The sequence below is a fragment of the Dunckerocampus dactyliophorus genome, chromosome 6, assembly GCF_027744805.1.
Source record: "Dunckerocampus dactyliophorus isolate RoL2022-P2 chromosome 6, RoL_Ddac_1.1, whole genome shotgun sequence".
Taxonomy (NCBI): Eukaryota; Metazoa; Chordata; class Actinopteri; order Syngnathiformes; family Syngnathidae; genus Dunckerocampus; species Dunckerocampus dactyliophorus.
The window spans coordinates 12,837,552-12,860,981 of NC_072824.1; the positions used below are offsets into that span (position 1 = coordinate 12,837,552).

Here is a 23,430-nt window from a genome sequence, read left to right on the forward strand (position 1 = left end):
CTCTACACTTCTTTTATGGAACATGCTGAACTGGGTGACTTCCTTGGTTTCCTTCACACTGAGATTATGACCATGTAGGAAACCCTTACGTATCGCATTTAAGGGCAGCTGCAGCCTTTACTTAGTGCATACATTAAGTAATTTAGAATAGATAATGGACATTTTGGACTCAGTGACTACATATTTCCTCAAAAATTGCAATAAGTGACGCTGGGCCTCAATTAATTGGCTGGATGTGTTATCCGCTTGAACGAACGGCGCACTTCAGGAAGGACAAGCATTAGTGCATCAAACTCATTACTTTTTCCTATTCTTATGATACACAATAGATTGATGCCTCGACACTAATGAACAAATCATGTTGTTTCATGGTTGAATATGGCCTAGAATTGATTAAAAAAAATGCACATTTGAGCAAATGTCATCTATTTTTTTGCATATATTAAGCATTTTCAAGCATAAAAATGGCTACACTAAAAAACAAATATAAGGCATTCAGAAGACGCATTCAAAGACGATGTGATGATATTTGGTATTCTACACGGGTCACTCGGTGTCAGTAATGTTCTGTAATGTTTGGTGAGACACACAAGCATCAGACTCGATCGCCGGAATAACAGGCTTTTATTGCAGGTTTGAATTATCTCTCGACAGGCACAATCATCCCTAACATGAGCTACTTTTAACTAAAACTCAACTCTGAACCCTCGACATCACTGAGCTTCTCTAGCACCAGAACACATTTACAGCATCACACGAGCGCGAGCCTTATCCATGTTTTAGATGGCTGATTTTGTCTTATTATGTCTATTATATTGAATAATACAAGTATAAAGGTGACTATCAGGATGTTATTTCATGTCTAATTCTAATAATGTTTTTAAAAAATCCTATTTAGAAGTTTGTTAACGGGTTTTCTATGCTCTAACTACAAAAATATTTGATTTATAAATCAGCATTCCTATTTCACAGAAATTCACTTATCACAGTCCGGGCTGGAACCAATTAACTGTGATAAACAGGAAATTAACCTCAAAAAGATGCTGCACTTACCTTTACCATGACTGATAGCTTACTACTATACTCCATGTTTGTAACCACACACCGCCTGCAGAGCAGACATAGCATCTGTAAAGCTGTTTACAGTGGAGTTTAAACTCTTTAACACTCACTTGAAAGGAACTACACTCAATCAGCGCACAACAACCGATGCTGCCGCTAAAAAAACAAACTCATGGTACTGCAAGGGTGTTGTCATGACAACGGGTGCAAACAGTGCTGCAGCAACACAGGTTTAAAAATCAGGAAGTAGCCCTGCCCAAGAGAATCATATCGGAGGAAGTAGTGTCTGACTGAAATGTTTCCATGACTACAAAAAAATCCTCTTTATTGCAAAATATGAATCACGCACATGGAACATTGGACAGAAGCAAGAGGACAGGAAGCGAATGCAACAACACTGACACCCAGTGGTCATTTGAAGCATTCGTTACACACAGTATATACTGTATATTGATATCTGGCCGCGAGAGCTAAGCTGCTTTATTAACGGCTGAATTAAAAGCTACTTTGTGCAGAGTCACTCAGCTTGACGTCTGGATTTAAGACGGTTAAGAACATCATGGATTAACTCTCAATGCAGGCGGCACATTGTTCCATTGCAGCAAATCAACAGAGCTTCGGGGGACAACTGAAACATCTCGGATGCAGGATTGCATGTCCGTCAAAGGACTTAGCTGACATATGCTCTGCCTTGGCTTCCTTGCAACTCAAAATAAACCATCTGTGTCTGTCACAATTAAGCCAATCTCCTATGGAAGCATGGGGATTTAACACGGTACACATACTGACATGCGGAGAAGCAGTCACTCAGTCAAGTAGCTTCCTCTTTCTGTGACAGCCCATCTCATGAGGTTTACTGCTAGTTATCCAGTGATAGTGTGCATGCATTTCTTAAGATTAAGGATACGATGAGAGGATATATCAAGAGAGAAGCAGCAACGAAAACATCACACACTACAGGACTACTGTAAAGCGGACTGCCTCCCCCTCATGCAAAGCAAAGTGTTCAAAGTATGACACAAGTTAGAAAAGAGACTGGACTTACTGGCTATTCTGGCTCGCTCCATAGTTCAACCTCCAATAGCCACATCAACCTTTTTTTACTCTCCTTCCTTCTCTCTCGTTTTCTTCATGAAGACTTCCCCTTTTCATGCCCCGACTGACTCCTGACGCCCCGTCACCCTGTCCCCCCACGTTCAACCCTCCTCTCTCCTCCCTCCTGCCTCGCTTTGACTTCCTCCAAGTTTTAATGTCTTCAGTCTGTCAGGGTAGCAGCTGACGTCGGCGGCCATGTGCGACTCATATGGAGTCCTTTGTTGCTTTCTGTTGCTTTCTATGCCTTGCTGAATTTTCTCTTTCCCTTGTTTCTTTTGTTTTCTTAACACAGAAGCTGCTCCACTTTCACCTCTCGCAAACTCAGCACCGTAAACTAGGAACAACATGTACTGACCCCGATGCTGACTTTTTATGTGACTAAAAATGTATGGTTGCAGATGATCACAACGTACCCCACCAGACATCCCTTAGTTGTTTCTGATACAGTGTATCCAGTATACAATATTACTACTAAAAAATCATTTAACAATGGATTGAATGTATCGGGGGTTCAAAGCATGGCATGGGTTACAGCCTCAATAGTAGCCTGGGTTTTTATTAGGGATTATTGTGCCTGTTGTGACATCATCCAAACTGTAATAAAAGCCCGTTGTTCCATCAAATCTGGTGCTTCTCACCGAACGTTACAGTAACATTACTGACACCTACATGTAGACTGGTTGGGCAAACTCCCATGCACCCTCCAGTACCCTGGCAAGTGTGTAGAGCTGTTCCAGTGTTCCGCAACCAGGACAAAAAACACATTGCACCTCCTGTAACTGAGGCTGGACTAACGGTCATACTTTTCTCTCCAGCACTATGGAATAGACTTACCCAGGGAGGCTGGGGAGTGTGATCCCCCTGTATTTGGAACACACCCTTTGGTCACCACCACCAATGGTGCCAATCCAGAGGTACTGATCTCGACTTCCACGCAATGTTGAAGAGACGTGTCAAGCAAGACAGTCCCTCAACATCCAGAGCCCTGAGGAAATCAGGGTGACCTTTGCCAAAATGCATTTGACCCTTGCGGTGTCCTGTGCGGGGCGTTGGTGGCGCCTTGGTCCGTGTACAACCGGAGCAGGAGCCTGGTGTGCATTGCCAGCAGTAAGTCGAGCCTGTTCCCTGTGAATGTTGGCCTCCGCCAAGGCGCCCCTCTGTCACCGATTCTGTTCAAAACTTTTTGGACAGACTATCTAGGCTCAGCTAAGGCATTGAGGGAGTCCAGTTTGCGGGCCTTAGGATCTCGTCTCTATTTGCAGATGATGTGGTCCTGATGGCCTGATCAGGTTGTGACCTTCAGCATTTACTGGGGAAGTTTGCAGCTGAGTGTGAAGCTTCTGGGATGCGACTCGGCACCTCCAAATCTGAGGCCATGGTACTTAGTCGGAAAAGGGTTGATAGCTCCCTGTGGGTTGGGAGTGAGGTCTTGCCCCAGGTGGAGGAGTTCAAGCACCTCGCGGTCTTGCTCACGAGTGAGGGAAGGCTGGAGCGTGAGATTGACAGTCTAGTGATTGTGTGTCTCATCGAACATTACAGTAACATTACCGACACTTACTGACCAGTGTAGAATACTACATAACATCAACGTCTTTGAATGCGCCTTTTGAATGCCTAATATTTCCACTAGGGCTCATTTAGCCATTTTTATGCTTAAAAATGGCAAGAAAATGTAACATTCGCTTAAATATGCATATTTTTACTAATGCTAAGTTGTATTCAACCACAAAACAGCATGATTTATTCATTAATATATTTTTGTGATAGAGTGACGCCGCAAAATTCGAAGCGCAAAGTGGAGACGGACGACTGTATCTAACAAAAGAGAGTGCAACCCTCACATTTCAGCAGTCCTGTTTTTTATCTACCAGAATCTTGAAAGTAAATTTGGATATACTTTAGAATAGTCAGTGTACAGCTTGTATTGTATAACAATATACATTTACCATCCACTAAAAAAACAAACCATTATTGTCTGGCAGCACAAGAGAGTACTAGGCATGTCCTATAAGATTGGCCGACCCGGCATAAAAATGAGTTATCGGTGCATATAGGTATCGTTTTTTTTATTTTGCCAATAATGATTTTGGCACACGAGTGATAATGTCTTTCTCCACACAGCAACAAGCTTGCTGGAATAATTTCCAAGTTTTGCCATCGGATTGTAAATATGTAATTTGCAATGACTGTACAGTAAGTAAGGTGTTTTTGAAAACTATTTTTATGCTATTTGACTTGAACCTGAATGTAGTTAAATGCATGTTTTGGAGAAATATGAATACATTGGAAAACAAATTGTTCAACAAATTATTTTTAGTGCAAAACAGCAAATTAACAGAATAAAGTCATCCATCACAGTCAAGACTTGACTCGTGACCGTGAATTTCTGCCATGTACAATTCAGTATTAATAAATGTAACATTTTCATACTTACTGTAGAGCGTAGACAAACTGTTTATGATGTGCTATCTTTACCATTATTACAGCCCTGTAGACATGAAATAACACCCCTGAAGTCACCTTTAGACTCCTATTAGTCTTTGTGGACACCGCATTGCACAACTGTAATGTGAAGGCTATGGGATCACTGCGGGGACACAGGCGACAGCCATGGCTTCAACCATTCGCAAGCCAGCAAGCTAACTAGTTAGCCTCCAATTTATTTACTGTATTTTAAACTTTAAGGGTTTAAAACAAGAGTGGAGAAGAAGGAAAAGACTTTATCATGTTGGACATGCCATGGCTGACTATAACAATGGAACATTACTGACGTCAGGGTGTACCCCGCCTCTCCGCCAAAGTCAGCTGGGATAGGCTCCAGCATACCCGCGACCCTAGTGAGGATAAGTGGCATAGAAGATGAATGGATACTGACACCTAGTGGCCAGAATACTACATATACCTTTGTCTTTCAGCATGATTTGACTTATTATACGTCATAGTCAACCACGGCCATAGTCAACCAACAGCGACCATTTATTCATTACTACATTTTTGAAAAAACATGATACTGATAGAGCGAGGGAGCCATAATGGAGTTGCGATATTGCGAGGGATGTCTGTACAAAAAAGCTGCTTGGGGTTGGGTTTGAACCCTCTGCCTTAATAGGCAGCATTACACCACCAGGGACTGTGCACAGGTGAACTCTGCCATTTTGTTCTGTTATTCTTTTGTGTGCTGTCAATCATTGTGTCAACAAGCATGATCCTGCCTCAGGTTGACTTGGTGCTCTATGCCTCATGGAAGAAATGCGCATCCTTTGTGTGTTTGCAGAGAATGCGCCCCCTTGTGCAAATCTGAATAAGTCCTTCAAAAACAGCAACACCGTTAAGTAGTATGGTAAAGTTAATTCATCTGTATTGATTCTGCAATGGTATCACTATGTATTAAGTGGGGAAAAAAAGGGGAGGATTTTGATGTGGAGATTGCAAAATTGTTCCTGTTTGACTATATCTGTATACACAGAGAAGAGAATTTAGCTGCATCAGCTCTTTGTAAACTGTGCTTTCATAAAAAAAGAGGAAATGTGCACTCACAATAAATATGAAATTAACTAAGGAAATATCAACAGATGCCACTCAATATTTAAGGCTTGTCAAATCACAGGTGCAGTAGTCGCTTTGAGGAGATCACCTCAGTGGCAAGCCAAACGGCTACAGGAGAAATGCCCCACAGTGGTCAACTTCTTTTTACACTTGTGTGGCAGTTAAACATGATCAAATGTAACTTAAAAACATTCCCTGTATGATGAAAACAGTTTTACCCTGGAACTGATTATTTCTATTGCCATTTTTTCCTATAAGAAAAACGTCACTGTTTTGGGCAAGACCTCCAACACTGGCTCTCAGCTGAGTTTTAAATGTAACATCATGTCGTTTTACTCATTGCGGCACTCGCATGGTTGCCTGAGAATGTCTACAATGAACTTAACCACAGAGATCATGCTGTCTGACTCGCAACTAGCATTTGGACAGGGTCAAGGGCCACTCAGGGAGCCGTCTTCATCGAGGGAAAGCCTCAACACATGTTTTCGGACAAGTTCTTGTACCTGCACCAGCATGTGTGCACACATCGACGGGGGGACACACACACAGCATGTTAGACAAAAAAGGAAGGCCAGTGACGATGATCTGCTATTTCTCCAAAGCGGCACTGATCACACGTATTATCAGGTCTGAACTCATGTGATTCAACTGTCTGACTACATCTTTAAAAGGGAATAACACAAATTTAATATGAGACCAGCAGAACGTACTGAGAGAGTGCACACTGAAACAAACCCATCCAATCAGAGAAGTGACGTGAAGCAGAGCAGAGGACTGAGATTCGGGGTATTTAAGCGCATGTGTGTGTGTGTGTGTGTACTTTTAAAGCAGATGAGGACAGTGGGGGAAGTTGTTCCAGTGTCACATGCAGCTACTGTCATTTGCGTATTCATAAAACAGGACACCGTTGTTCAATTTCTGTGTCGAGCAATCTACTGACTTACAAGTGCCTGTTCGTGACATGACTGAGAAGGCTGTTGACATTGTCTTTGGCAAGTAGATGCAACTGAGGGTGTTGTCACAATTGCTCATGTTGGTAATCAGCCTATTGCGTCATGCTGTGATAATGTCAGCTTTAACACAGACAGAAGAGACAGGCTTAGTGGTGAAAAGCTCCTCTTTGTCTTTGTCATTTTATAGAAAGGTGTATAAGTGCACACTCATATTTAGAGCAACATGTGATGCATTTTTCAAAATTGACCATGATATGCAAGACTCAAGTTTTGGGAATAGTGTACAAACATTAGTCCGCAAAGTCTGCAGATTTGTAGCATTTTTCTCACAGTGTAGTGCAATGTAGTTTTTCTCTGTGTAGTGCAGATGTGGATGTTTTGTTCCAATTGCTTAGCACATATGTACGTGGCACTGCTGTAACAGAGCCCCAGAAAAGTACCTGATAATCTAAAACAACAAACAAACAATATTCAACTGGGGTGTCACAAGATCTTGTGTCACAAGATCTTCTGAGTTTAAAATGTGACAAGAATTCCCGTTCAGAAAAAAAATGTCTCGTGGGCAGTGGGCCTGGGATGATAATAAATTAATTAATTAAGCACACAATAAATGAAAATGTATTGCCATTTGCATGCATGTCTGTTTTCCTAGTCTCTCGCCTCCAAACAGGCAGGAAGAGTTCACTCTGTGCATTGGTTTCACATTGGCGCGTTTGTTCCATAGAACAACAGCATGAACACAGTTAACCCTATTCTCAGGCATACAGTCTTTTTCTCTCAGTGGGTGGAGGCGGGGCTGGTAGCATACACACAGAGTGAAGAAGAGTGTACCCTCTTGAGGAGCAATGCAAGGTAACGAAGTAGAAATTAAATTAGTATGTTGCAATATATTGTAAGTAATGTAAAAAAGTAATTTTAAAATCCAATCGCTGCTTCGTGGTTGACTATCACCTATTATTAGTTAAAAAATATTGAAAGACAAGTTATATGTAGTATTCTAGTCACTGGGCATCAGTAATGTCATGAGAAATGACGTTAAATTACATTACCTTTCATACTGCATGGAGACTGGCTGCTGAGCCAGCAGAGCTGAGCTAACATGCCATGGCTGAGATTGAATGAAAAAAGGTTCTCCTCTCATTCCGTGTAGAAGTGGTAAGAGTTTGGCTTCTTTGTCCTTCCTCCCCACTCCATTTGAAACACGTTCTTAAGTTTATAATAAGTAATTTGGAGAGGCTAAGTAACGCCACTAGCTTGCTATGCTAGTGGCAGCCGTCTGTTTTGTCCCTGTAGTTATCCCATAGCCTGCGCAATGTGATGTAAACAAAGAATAATAACATGTCTGCAGGGCTCTAGTAATGTTAAAACTCGTATTTACAAAGTCATTAACGGGTTTTCTGTGCTCTAACTACGACAATTGTATTTATTAATATTGAATCCTACTTTGTGGAAGTACACTTATCACAGTTGAGTCTGGAACCAATTAACCACAATAACAAGGGACGATTGTACATTCAATTAAGTTGAGAATGGGGGATAATACATCACAGCATATCATAGCCCAAATATGGTCTAATAAGTATAAAAGCTGTGAACAGTATAGGAATGAGTAATCTTATTGGACATTGGGTAAGTTCCTGGCTTTACTGTGCATCATCTCACTTTTAATCATTTTAAAGACGAAGTCCAATGTTTCAGAACAAGTCTAACAGAGTAAAAGATAAGCTAAACAACATCATTCAGACTGAGCGAGACTCCCTCACACGTTTCATCACCTGCGCTCGCCATCATTTAAACCAGATACATGCAGACCCTCCCGCTGGACACACACATACACACAATGGCGTAGCTATGAACACTGTAATGAGTAGTATGTGCAACTCACATGATTTCACAACGTACAGTACATCCTTTGAACATACACACATATAGAATATCTTTTCATCCGTACATGCAAACACATATAGTAAGGATGTAGCCTATCTTTGCAGTCAGCAAGGCAGATGGTCATGAGGCACAGACAGTCACGTGTGCTTGTTCAGTCATGTAAAAAACCTCACACACACACACATACACATACAACCCCCCCAAAAAGGCCGTGCACCGCACACTCTAAGAGTGGATGGTGGGCCCGGGGCTGCATGTTAATGTAGGCCGTCATTTCAGAGCACGACTTACAGCCAAACGCGTGACTACAACATGCTAAATTTAGTTATGTAAGAGTGGAGCAAAAAAAAAAAAGTCACCAGCACGCCAACACACTCTTAAGGGATGCCTGCCAGCCACTGATGTACAATGAAGGAGAAGGAAGAGCGGGAAGAGGGTAAAAAGGCGATGAGGAAGGGCAGGCGGAGCGAGCATAGGAAGTTGAATAGCGGCATACCAACATGATATTATCGACAGGGACTCTTAAACGGCAGGCGAGGATGTCAAGGGGACCATTGCAACTCTTAGAAACTGTTTTTATATACAGTTGGTCCTGGGTTATATATGACTTTCATTCCTAGACTGTGATGTAAGTCAAATTTTGGTGTAAGTCGGATCTTACACCTAAATGAACTCTTAAGTCACTCACACTGTACAGTGTACACAGAACATAGGATGAAGATAAAATACAGTAATACAGTTGTCCCTTGCCACATGGCGGTTCAATGTCTAAATCTCTATCGTTTTTCAAAAATATATCCTACTGTCTGTGAATGTGACATGAATTCCGACTGTGTGCGTGTGTATGTGCGTGTGTGGGTGCAGCAGGAGGACGACTACTTGCAGAGATGACAGTTCAGTTTGCTGATGTTTTGGCGTTTTGGCGTTTTGGTGCCGACACTAGCCTGTTTTTGCAGTAAAGAGACTCATATTACAGTAAGGTCTTTATCCTTCTGAAGGTCATGACAGTCAAGTGACTGAAATAAGGGCGGCCTGTATTGAGCGCTTAGAGTATTCTTCTGCGGCGCACTGTGCTGTAAAAAGTTCTTGAGTCAGTCTTATGTTCACGGACCAAAATGTATTCATTTATGGGAGCGTGTACATGACCAAAAAACATGTAATACCTGTGTATGCTATATATGTCTGTATGTTACTGTTTTATAGGTTCAATATCTATCTATATACTGTATCTGTATTTTATCTCTATATTTTTTTCTTCCTTTAAAATTTAGCCTCCACTCACAAGTACTTTTTCATAGATATGTTCATGAAGAATGAAGATGCTAAGAGTAGACCGACAGGACTATACCATTTACATTGTACTTGTAGGAAGGGGAACTCAATCGTGATTGAAATTGCAAAAACGTTTTACCTGGTTTTGCACCAAAATGGAATAGGTTCTTCATTGGCAGCATAGACATCTGATATCCCGCTAATTAAATAACAGTCTTTGAAACAACAACTCTGCTTTGCATATTTACACTTGATGGAGGTAACAATCCAGATTAGACCTCAAGACATGCATTAGCCATCAGTCCATCTCAAAGCCCAATATAATTCACAGCATAATTGATGATGTATATCTGTGGTAGACCCGCAGACTTAAGAAGCACACTTGCACACAGAGAAAACACAAAGAGCAGTGCGGTGTGGTGCAGCCAGCCACAGTGCCATGACCTCATCAGAGCACTACGCAGAGCTCATCCCCCCTTCCTCCCTCACCTTCGTCATCCACAGCCATGCACGTGCCAAGAGAAAGAAAGAGAAAGAGCAAAAGAGAGCGAGAGCCGCTGTCCTCCTTGTTTGCTGCTGCTGGAGCCTACACATCCAACCTGGGGCGTGTACAGCGACGACAAAACTCCTCACATCACTCATCTACCAAAAGCCAAATTTAGAAGCTGACCCTGTGCACTCATGAGGATATTTCCATGAGGAAGTAGGCTTTCTGCTTGTTCTTCAGCATCTCCACAATTCCCTTGGGTTCTATTTGGCAAAATTTGTAATTGATTTTGACAAGCGATTCTCTTAAACATGATGTGGCATTAAAAATAAGCCCAAATGCCATTGAGTCAGTAAGTACACGTCATTTTAGCAATCAGGGAATAATCAGGTCTGATTCTCTCGCTATTTTCCAATCTGAACTTCCATTTTGGACTGATGACACTTGCATGTAGTAAATCAACATTTCAGCTTTAAACTGTAGAGGTGGGCGATACTCCAAAATTTTGCATCAGTGCATTACCAAGTAACTTCATGGCCAGTATCGCCAACCACTTGGACGTTTTTTAAAAATCAGTGAATGATTTTCTGATTTTTGTTTTAGGCAAACAAAAAATATTTGTAGCAACGCACTTATTTGTGAGTAATTTAACAATATATTCATGTAAGGCAATGTGACATACAGTATATCAATATCAACAAAATAATACAATTATTCCCTTATTGCCTTTTATTACATATAACTGTTTGGGTAAAATGAAGTGGGTGGTGCAAAAATAATACCTGTATATCTGTAGATGTCATATTACTATATTACTCATAGTAAATGTAATTACACCAACTTGTTTGTTTTTTTTCATCAAGGGGTGAAAACTCCCTCATTAAATCTGGCAATTATTCATTTCAATAACCAAAGCTTTTCAACAATATCAAGAATATATTTAATTCATGTATCATTTAATAAGTCATTGCTTAATGTATATCCTGAATTTATTTATACACTGTACAAAGTTTCTCTTTTTTACTCCTGTCTTATTTATTAATTGATTTAACATTGACATGTTGTTATATTTGGTATTTTTTTTATATATTCATAATTTTATATGTGCTTATTTATTTATTTATAACATTTCTTTTTCTTAATTTTTTTCTCTTTTCTTTCATCACTGCATAAGCTATCTATCGCTACACATTCTCTTTTCTTTTCTCTCCCTACTAAAAATAGGTGACACTTAAACACAGGTTAGTAATTGCTTAGACACGGAGAACGCTAATAATTAAATAGGTTTGGTTCTTCCTTGTTCCTACTCCTTTTCAGACAAATTCAATTTGAAACTGTAATCAGGTGATGTTCCTTAATGTAACTTGTTAAGCAGTTAGAGCACATGTGTCAAACTCGTGCCTTGGAGGGCCGAGACGCTGCAGGTTTTCTCTCCAACCAGTTTCTTCAGCAGGTGATTTAATTGATGAGCTCCTTCCCTCAACACCTCAAGGTGTTGATCATTAAAATCACCTGCTTTAGTGACTGGCTGGAAAGAAAACCTGCAGTGTCTCGGCCCTCCATGGCACGAGTTTGACACCCCTGAGTTAGAGACAAATAAAACCATGACCATGACCATGACCATGACCATGTAGGTCTCTATTTACTCATAATAAATGCCTAACTTATTTGCTTTTTTATGCACAGTAGCCTTGGTATTTAACATAATAGACCAAAAGTCCTGTTTTCCCTGGACATGTGCAGTTTTCATATCCTGTCTATGCTGGGTCTTTTTTTAGAAAGTGATGAAAGGTCCCGGTTTTCAGTGTTTGTCATTGAGTCATTAAATTGACCGGCATTATATAAGGCACTGTGCTGCATGTGAGTTAATCCCTGATAGGCTGCGGTGTGGGACACTTTTTGAATTTATGTTGCCAAAAAGCCGCAAAAAGCCAAAGAAAAAGCAAAACCTATGCACTTAGTTAATCCTCAATGCTTGCCAAGTTGAAGTCTAGTAAAATTGGGGACATCATGCACAACAGTGGTTCAAATTCCCAAGTTGTTGAGATTTTAGAGGGCATATTTTTCCTGAAGATATTGGTTGTTACATTCCAAAACCAATGTCCTGGTTTTCGGTAGTTAAAATATGATCACCCTATAATATAATAATATGCAGAAAATTGAACTAGGATAATAAACAGCCAATAACAGATTTCCATGGCCCATGAAGTTAGTAGTCTGAATAAAGGCCACATCATTGCTAATGTTGAGCCAGCAGCTGGCACCATGTCCAGTCAATGCTGGAGTGCAACGAGCCATTGCTGAGAAATACACAAACTCCTAACCGACTCATGACCCTGTTGCTTGTTCTCAATACGTGGACAGTACACACTCACACTGCATATCTAATCAAATCCAGTCGAAAGCAAACTCCATCCCTTTTTTAGATGCTACCTCTCTCTTCATTTGCTGACCATTGAAATCCCACCATGAGGTTATTTTGAACGAAAGCACTAGCTGCCTTTACAACTGACATATATTTCCTTCTCACCATAAGGTAACCATTAGATGTGAGAGGGGGCTGGCAGCAGACTGCATAAAAGAAGGGGTTTCATCAAACATCACTTGTAAGATTGAGGATGTATGGTATTGAATAATATGTGGACACCGATATGGACATTGTCACAGGCCCAATTTGCATTGTTTTCTAAAGATCGATGATCTCATTTGTGGCTTTTGGCAAAAATATATAAGGATTGAATCATAGTACCCGCAAAGTCACCAAATGATGCCTGGGGTGGGCCGTGTATTTCACATGATTCTCCTTCTGATCATTGCCGTAATTCATCTTATTTTTAGACTTTGTCGCGGTCTGTGGGCCAGAGTAGGGTTGTTTTAGATTTCAATTCATGAACAACGGAGACAACTAGCTTGCCAAGTAAGTTTTTTAAGTTTTAAGTTCCTAAAGTCACCGATTAGTGACTTTAAAAAAACTAATAACCAATTTGAACATTTGAGTTAGCAACATGTTGCATAATTCCACTAACAAACTCACTAATGAACATTGCTCTACCGTGATTACAAAAGCCTATCATTTTGATTTAAAAAGTCAGTGTCACACACATCAATCTAGACTTTCCATTGTGTGATCTCAAACCTCAAAGTTTAGCTTGCGTCTACGAATATTGCCACATCAGCACGAGGCGCGCTGCCTTTACCTCCAACTCTGCGAATGTGCCCAAAGAGAAAAAGGGATGATGTTGGAAAGAGAAAGAGAATAAAAAACTAGAAAGTTCCTGTGGTTCCTTGTGGCTTCAGAGCTCTATAATCAGCATGCCAAGCCACTGATGTCCAAATCCACCACTTGAACCCTGACACATGCACATACACACACACACACACGCGCGCACACACAGTAGTTAGACACATGTGCCTGGAGGCATATACACACATACACACACACACACACACACACACACAGCAAACTCTGCTCATGTGGAGTTTGGCTATGGAGCACGTCCGGAATAAACGGATGGTTTGGTGAGCATGACAAGGAAGTGAATCAGATGCTGAGACCTTGGCAGTGACCAGATCGGAGCCCAATTAAATACCTGAGGGAGATTTCATCAAACCTGAAAAGAAAGGGGATTTCTTCTGGTGCAATGATGATAGGACTGTATGATGTTTTGAAACTACTCTATGCTTCTGGGCAGATGAGAAATACTCTCAGTTTGAAGGTCTATTTCGATCGAATTATTCCTTTGCATCTTTGGCATTGATTATGTTTGAACCTTATGTTGTTGTTCCATGTCCATTTGGATTTAGGAGCCTATGTCACGTAGTGGTAAACACATCTGCCTCACAGTCTGAACATCCGATTTCAAATCTCTGTTGGTGGAACAGCACTGTGTGGAATTTGCATGTTCCCTCCATGCTTGCGTGAGTTTCCTACAACAGTTCAAATGTTTAATTGGAGACTGTAAATTGTCCGTAGGTATAAATGTGTGTGTGTGTTGGTTGTTTGTCTACTTTATATGTGTCTGTGATTGGCTGGTGACCGGTCCAGGGTGTACCCCGCCTCTCGCCCAAAGTCAGCAGGGATAGGCTCCAGCTCACCCGCAACACTAATGAGGCGGTATACAAAATAGATGAATAGATGTTGACCTTATTCAAATATTTTCTATTGGATTGTGTTTTTTGATATGGGCCAATTATGATTGAGCCCTATAAACTTGTGATCAGAAAAGACATGATGAGACCAAGACAAAGAACCCAAACAATGCTGTTAGTACGCTATATGTTGTGTCACTGTGTTGCCCCAGGTCACAGGGGCAGACGTCTCAGTTGGGAAGCCCAGACTTCCCGGTCCCCTATCACCTCTTCCATTTCCACCGAGGGGCCACAGAGGTGTTCCCTGGCCAGCTATAAGACACAATCCCTCCAGCGTGTCCTAGGTCTGCCCCGGGGTGTCCTCCCGCCTGGGCATGCCCAGAACACCTCACTATGGAGTTGTCCTTCATAGATGTGTGAGCCACCTCAACTAAGGAGCAGCGGCTCTACTCTGAGCTCCTCCTGGATGACCGAGCTCCTCACCCTACCTCTGACGGTGAGTCCAGCCACCCTATGGAGGAAACTCATTTCGACCACTTGTGTCCGTGATCTTGCTCTTTCGGTCACGACCCAAAGCTCATGGCCATAGGTAAGATCATCTATCTATCTATCATCTATCATTGTGAAGCAGAATTCACCAAGCGTTGGATTGTTCACCCACTAATAGGGAATGTGAGCTGGGTTTAGACCGTCGTGAGACAGGTTAGTTTTACCCTACTGATGATGTGTTGTTGCAATACGTAGTAATCCTGCTCTGCGTGGGAGGAAGGAAAACTGTCTGATCGACCAGTAAATTGAGAGCTTTACTGCTCAGTTCTCTCTTCACCACGACGGTCCAGTACAATGACCAGATTACTTCATGCTCCTGCCTTCCCTCTCTCGTGAGCAAGATCGCAAGATACTTAAAAATGTAGTCATTTAGCAAATGCATTGCATTTATAGGGCAAAGAACCATATATGGTTACTTAAACTATAAGGCAGAACCACCTGGTTTCTCTTAGCCAATCAACAACAATGTTTGTGAATGCTGAATGTCTTTGAAAGTTTTTTTTATAAATAAAATATTGATGTAATTTTTTTGCCTGCAATTTGTGGCATTATTGCTGGAAGAAAAATTTGATAATAAAATAAAAGAAAAAATATATAATGTAAGATGTATAGAGCTGTCTGTAGTGTCACTGTCTGTAGTGTAGTATTGTTTGGCAACCAATGGAGATGCTCCTTACTTGTCTGTTAAAAACAATACAGGCCTATGGCAGCTAACAAATTCGATAATCAGCAGTCTATGGACATTTATTTTCTTGATTAGTGTATGGATCAGAGCCTCTATTACCCCTGAAAGGACATTCCATTGAGTCTCCAATCAGGTCCTTAAACTATCAAGATAAATCTCATTTTACTTCTAACACTCTGTCTTCCAGTCATTGATTCATAGATTGGCTCTGACACCCGTGAACCCTTGGCCTTAATCTTTTCAATGACTATACATTCTACAGCTCATTCTTTGGCCATCTTGATGATTGCTTGGCTCATAATCGCCTCTTCTTTGTCTTCTCTAGAGGAATTTGGCTGCTGCTGACATCCTTGCTGCCTCTGTGTTTGCCTGTGGGACACTATCCTGCGAGTCCATTAACTGATTTGAAGTTTCTGTCCAGAAGTGCAGAGCCCAATAATCCTGAGGTGTTTGAGACAAACACACCAACTGAAAGGGTGAGACCGGATTATGTTTACAGCTATATACAGTATGTATCAAGAAAGTGTTCCATTTTCATATTAATGAGTGCAATAACCTAAATGCAGAGTAACAAGGATGCTCTCATTATGATGCTTTAATGGCATCTGCGTGTAACATCAGGTGTTTTTGTCTAATGAGCAAAATCCTTCACGATTGGCTGGCTGCTCGTCATGCTAAACTGCAGTGACATGGCCTGCTTTCATCCTTATGTTATTTACACCCCCGCTTTTTTACGACGGAACGTTGTCGCTCTATTTTTAGATGAGCGTTGACACGGCGGTCACATGATGTCATACTCACATTTGCATGCATGTGCAATTGGCTGTGAGGAGATACAAGATTTTCTCTATATGAAAGTATCCATCCATCCATTTTACTTATCATACTTACATTATCACTTATCCTCACTAGTATTGCTATCGCAGCTGACTTCGAACGAGAGGTGGGGCTCCCTGGACTGGTGGCCAGCCAATTGAAGGAGCCTTTCACACTCACACCTATGGACAATTTAGAGTTGCCAATTATCCTAACATGCATGTTTTTGGAATGTGGGAGAAAAGCCAAGTACCCACAGAAAACCCACGCACGCACGGGCAGAACATGCAAACTCCACACAGAGATGCCCAACGGAGATTCGGACCCAGGTCTTCCAGATGTGATACTGGGTAAAATTCAGTGAATTTGAAAAAGTAGTGTATAGTATTTCAAATCATAACAAAGAATTAAAGAGATCATGGTAATTTCTTGATTTATTTTAAAGTGTATTGAGGTAGCAGGGTGATTTACCATATAGCCAAGCTAAAAAACAACAACTGAAAAACCGGAGGAAAAAAATCATATATCTGAAGTATCAAAATATATATTGTATATATATTTTTTATTTGAAAATCGACTTTAGAGCATTAAGAGCTGGTATTGGAAGTATCAATATTTCAGTATTAATCCACACATCACTAGTGTTTGAGGCAATTTCAAGAATTTTGTGCAACGGGAGTCAATCAATATTTTCTTAACCAAATGATTAAGAAGAAAGGAGATTAAGAAGAAAGAGGGCAAGAATTTTGGCTATGTCAGTCCGTAACGTCCGCAACGTCTGTTTCAAGGAGCGTGTGGGTGACAGGAGTGGTGGGACATTGCCGTGATTGCTGCTTCATTGACACTATTGAAAAATAAATTCCGGACGACAAGATGAACCCTTGCCTACATCGGTGAGTACTTCCAAATTTCGTACGGTAAACCACACCTTGTGTGAACATAGCCTAAATTTCCTTAAATGACAATCGGAAAAATTAGCAATCACGTAATCGTTTTTTTTTTAATACAATTTTTAATGAGAAGCTTTTTCTGAATGTTATAAACCCCTGTTTCAACAGCATTATTGTTTTAAGCAAAATAATACTTGCTATGATAGGTTTCCAGAAAATTCTTCTTGCTATCCTTATTACAAGCAAGTCTTTGACATCACTTCGAAGATGCTATTTTAAGGTCAATTCATGCATTTTATAGTACCAAAAATGCTCCAGTTCAAGCCTCCACTCAATTAACCACAGCGTCTACGGGTGCATGGTCGACAAAAGCATGGTCTGTCATTACCATCGTGTCAAAAAACATTGACATTGACATGTTTGGCTGCCGGCGACTGTTACAACATTGGTTCTGTTGTTGTTGTGTTGTCCAGTATACTTGTTAATAAATGACCACATTTTCAAATTTCCGAAATAACACCCTCTGTCTTTGAGGTTCAGCCAAATAAACGTCCTGGCTATAATTATAACATTTACAGCGTTAACGTTAAGAGGTTTTATTCAGATAGGATAGAAGCTATCAACCGAGATAATGCTAAAGCAAATACAATGTGTCATTTCCTGCAGTGGAATGAGGAGGATTCAGATAACAGCTGAGCAAAAGTTATCAAGCGGAGAGAGAAAAGTTTTGCTGGAATGTAAAGAATCTCCAGGAGTTATTATAGTAGCAAACAATGGACTGATAAGAGCAATTTAATCCCAGTGGATGTGCTGGAGCACGGATGTGAAGCGAATAAGAAGACTAATGTGACTCTCAGAGGTTTGACAGCTTGACTCAAGATAGTGAATCAAATATCCACTTGCAGGGAGTTAAACTCTTGTGTGGTGGCAGTTTAAGGCCAGTACATGAGCTAGAATGAAGAGAATCCAGCTGTCACTGACAAGATATTGTGGAAGAAAAATACAGAGCTGTCTTTCATATGCTGCTGGTCTATGGGACCCACTGGAGGGAGGATGGCCAAGGCTCACTGAATGTTGAATAAACATGTAGGTTCTAGTAGTTCTTTGGTACTAGTCCTACTAAACTTAATGATTCATTTTATGGAGCACAGTGTCCATAAATAGTCAACCCAATTTGATTGATTCAAAAGTCATTAAGCATAATGTTGAGTCATGATTAGGTCAAATTTAATTCAATAAACAAACAAGACTTTTTTTTGACAAATGTTTATGATTGTGACTATAGAACGGTACTATCTACCTGCTAATGAGAGCTGTTTCTAATATGTTACTTTAAGCAACAACATGGAAAGGTCACTATATTAGAAACACCCCTAAGTGTTATGCAGTGCAGTTGTACACCACCACAGACTACAGGCACAATAATAAAGCTTGTTTTTATTATTTAAAAAAATAAAAAATTATATTATTTTTAATACCTCACATATACTGTAATTTAGATGTTTTAAATTAAATAATACTTTGCCCCGGTAGTGTCATGTTACATGCGTGCAGACAGGCATGAGTTAAATTCCTGGCAAGGGCCCCAACACCCAGCCTTTGGAGAGGAGGAGGAGAGGTTCTAAGCCCGGATAAATGTGAGGGTTGCGTCACGAAGGGCATCCAGCGATAAAAACTGAGCCAAATCAAACATGTGATTGACTCACTGTGGTGACCTCTGATGGCAAAAGCCAAAAGCCAAACTTTTTTTTTTAAATTATACTTTAATGTGAAAAGTTGCAGATTATTGGCCCAGCGGTTGGCATGTTGGCATGTGTGGAGTTTGCATGTTTGCGTGCATGACACATGCATGTTAGGTGGGGTGGGGACTCTAAATTGCCCATAGGTATGAATGTGAGAGTGAATGGTTGTTTGTTTATATGTGCCATGCAATTGACTGGCGGTGTACCCCGCCTCTTGCCCAAAATCAGCTGGGATAGGCTCCAGCATACCCGTGACTCTAGTGAGTATAAGCGGCATAGAAGATGGATGGATGGAAGCTGCAGATTATATCCAAATTAATTTTATAAATAATAATAACAATTATAGGCCGCACGGTGGTCTAGTGGTTAGCATGTTGGCCACACAGTCACAGTCTGGAGATCGGGAAGACCTCCCATCGATTCTCCCTTGGGCATTTCTGTGTGGAGTTTGCATGTCAGCTGGGATAGGCTCCAGCATACCCCCGGGACCCTAATGAGGAGAAGTGGGATAGAAAATGGATGGATGGATAATAACAATAATAATAATTATTTATTATTATTATTATTAAACTCCTCCGTGAATCACCACCGTACCGTGGTGGAGGGGTTGTTTGCCTGAGTGATCCTAGGAGCTGTTGTCTCGGGCGATATGCCCCTGGTAGGGTCTCCCAAGGCAAACAGGTCCTAGGTGATGGGCCAGACCAAGAGTGATTCAGAAAACCTTTATGAATAAACACATGAGTAGGGACCTGGTCTTCGGCAGCCAAATCTGGTTCTTGAGACATGGAATGTCACTTCTCTGGCGGGGAAGGAGCCCGAACTTGTGAGGGAGGTTGAGACATTCTGACTAGACATAGTGGGACTCACATCGACCCACAGTTTGGGTTCTGGAACCAAACTTCTTGAGAGGGCTGGACCTTGTATTACTCTGCAGCTGCTGCAGGGGAGAGGCGGCAAGCCGGTGTGGGCTTATCAATAGCCACCCGGCTCGGTGCCTCTGTGTTGGAGTCATCCCCGGTTAACGAGATTTAATTTCCCGACGCCTTCGGGTTGGGGAAAGGGTCCTGACTGTCGTTTGTGCGTATGGATGGCTTGTGGGACTCCTGAAGCAGCTGAAAGGTACCGGCAGGTCAAGCGGCACACGGCTTCGGCGATGTTCAAGGCAAAAAGCATCAAAGAAGTTCTGGCAAACCGTCCGGCGCCTCAGAAAGGGGAAGCAGTGTCCAGTCCACACCGTTTACAGTGGGGACGGGGGCCTGCTTACCTCAACTGAGGATATAGTCGGACGGTGGAAGGAATACTTTGAGGCCCTTCTCAATCCCGCTGACATACCTTCCATAGAGGAAGCAAAGTCTGAGGACACAAACGCGGACAGTTCCATCACGGTGGCTCAGGTATCTGGGGTAGTCGAATCTCTCCCCAGTGGCAAAGCTCCGGGAGTGGACGAGTTTTGCCCTGAATTCCTCAAGGCTCTGGATGTTGAGTGACTGTCTTGGCTGACACGTCTCTTCAACATTGCATGGAAGTCGGGAACAGTACCTCTGGATTGGCAGACTGGGGTGGTGGTCCCCCTTTTCAAGAAGGGTGACCGGAGGGTGTGTTCCAACTGTAGGGGGATCACACTCCTCAGCCTCCCTGGGAAAGTCTATTCCAGGGTGCTGGAGAGAAGGGTATGACCGTTAGTCGAACCTTTGCCACAGGAGGTGCAATGTGGTTTTCGTCCTGGTCGTGGAACACTGGACCAGCTCTACACCCTTACAAGAGTACTGGAGGGTTGTTGGGAGTTTGCCCAACCGGTCTATATGTGCTTTGTGGACTTGGAAAAGGCATTCAACCGTGTCCCTCGCGGTGTCCTGTGGGGGGTGCTCCGGGAGTATGGGATTGGTGGTGTGCTACTATGTGCCATTCAGTCCTTGTACAACCGGAGCAGGAGCCTGGTTCTCATTGCCAGTAGTGAGTTAAGCCTGTTTCCGGTGAACGTTGGCCTCCGCAAAGGCTGCCCTTTGTCACCGATTCTGTTCATAATTTTCATGAACAGAATTTCTAGGCGCAACCAAGGTGTCGAGGGAGTCCAGTTCAGTGGCCCTAGGATCTCGTCTCTGCTATTTTTGTGACGATGTGGTCCTGATGGCCTCATCGGGCTGTGACCTGCAGCGTTTACTGGGACGGTTTGCATCTGAGTGTGAAGCTTCTGGGATGAGACTCAGCACCTCCAAGTCTGAGGCCATGGTTGCCAGTCAGAAAAGGGTGGATTGCTCCCTCCGGGTTGGGAATGAGGTCCTGCCCCAGGTGGAGGAGTTCAAGTATCTCGGGGTTTTGTTCACAAGTGAGGAAAGGTTGGAGCGTGAGGTCGATAGGTGGATCGGCGCAGCGTCTGCAGTAATGCCGTCGCTGTACCGGACCATGGTGAAGAGAGAGCTGAGCCGCAAGGCAAATTTACTGATCAATCTATGTTCCCACCCTCACCCTCAAGAGCTTTGCATCGTGACCGAAAGAACAAGATTGCAGATACAAGCGGCTGAAATGAGTTTCCTCCGTAGGGTAGCTGGACTCACCCTAAGAGATAGAGCCGCTGCTCCTTCACATCGAGAGGAGCCAGTTGGGTGGCACGGGCATCTAGTCCGGATGCCCCCCATACGCCTCCCTGGTGAGGTGTTCCGGGCATGCCCAGCCGGGAGAAGGCCCCGGGGCAGACCTAGGACACGCTGGAGGGATTATGTTTCACAGCTGCCCTGGGAGCACATTGGTGTCCTCCTGGTGGAACTGGAGGAGGTGGCCGGGGACCGGGAAGTCTGAGCTTCCCTACTGAGACTGCTGCCCCCGCGACCCGGACCCGGATAAGCGGAGGAAAATGGATGGATGGATGGATTATTATTATTAAAAACATGCACAAATTATTTCCAAATAATACAGTAGTAAATAAATATAGTAGTATGTATTAGTTAATATGCATATACAGTACATACTTAATCATCATTTCATTTCATCATTTAAAACAAACAATATGCAAAGAGGCATCATTCGAATGGCGCTTGTATTGGATGCCATCAAAATGTGCAGGTGTTCCTAATGTTTTGGCCAGTGAGTAGACTGTATATTTGATCATATCAATACAGCAATGCACCTATAATGTGCTGGATATTTGGTATCCAAAATTGTATTTTCACTGGCAACCCTTTTGATGCACATTTGTTAAAGCGATTCTTTCAACCTGCAGGTCAACATCAAGAAAGCACCCCTGTAAAGTCTAATAAATCCCAATAACACCCACCCGGCAAATGTGCACCACAAAGGAGCCTATTTAAAGCAGAGGACAGGCCATGAGAAGATATAACTCAGTTGACTGTGATCTCTCATGCGTACGATGATATCGGGTAAAAATAAAAGAGCGAGGGGAAATAAACCACAGTGCATTCACTCAGCGAGGTCTCACTGTTTATTCAGGGTCATTGAAGTTGAAAGTGGAGAACAACACGAGTATATCTAGTTCATCAAGTCCAGCTAGGTCCTGCTGTAACCATCCTCCTAAAAAACATGGACTGCACTATAGTTTGCTTGGCAGAAGAAAGCAGGTAGGAAGACCCTATTCACATTTACTATATTGGTATACCACATACATGTATAAGACCGTATTATTTTATTTTATTATTAAAAAGTCTGTTTTGTCTTATATTCAAGGTCTTGAGATTTTTTATATGCTAGCCAGCAGGTGGTGCCAAACAACATCTCCCCATTGAGTCGGAGCTTTTCTTCCTGTCACTCACAGACAGCACTGACCTGGAGAGATTCAGCGGCAGAGTTCTGATGCTACTTTTAAGAAAATGGGGTTCAATGAAGCATAGTTATCAAACAACTCTAGAGCAGCTAAGAGTCACTATTTTTTGGCACTCTATCAGTTGTTATTTCACTGATCCATCCATCCTTCTTCTATGCCGCTTATCCTCACCAGGGAGGCAGGTATGCTGGAGCCCATCCCAGCTGACTTTGGGTGAGAGGCGGGGTACACTCTGGACTGGTCGCCAGCCAATCGCAGGCCACATATAGACAAACAACCATTCACACTCACATTCATACCTGTGGATAATTCAAAGTCACCAATTACGGTAACCTAAGATGCATGTTTTTGGAATGTGGGAGGAAACCAGAGTACCCGGAGAAAATCCACGCACACACGGGGAGAACATGCAAACGCCACATAGAGATGCCCAATGCAGATTCAAAACCAAATCTTCCCGATTTCCTGACTGTGTGGCCAACATGCTAACCACTACGCCATCGTGCAGCGGATCTAGATTCCACACATTTTTTTGGTACTGTTTTCCAGGGAAAAAATACTGTCTTATATTCAGGTCAATAC

The 23,430-nt window shown here is 42.2% G+C and overlaps 1 protein-coding gene across 2 annotated transcripts in view; it reads right to left on the reverse strand.

Annotated features, from left to right (window-relative positions):
- septin9b (septin 9b) overlaps window positions 1–23,430 on the reverse strand; it is a 100,778-nt gene that overhangs the window by 74,682 nt on the left and 2,666 nt on the right. The window contains exon 1 of one of the 2 annotated variants that reach the window (XM_054778890.1): window positions 2,108–2,239. The exons of the other annotated variant lie outside the window; for it this stretch is intronic. Within the exon in view, the coding sequence (XP_054634865.1) occupies window positions 2,108–2,129 (22 nt within the window). The 5' untranslated portion in view covers window positions 2,130–2,239. Of the gene's footprint in view, window positions 1–2,107; window positions 2,240–23,430 lie in introns of those variants that run through there. 2 annotated transcript variants of the gene reach the window in all.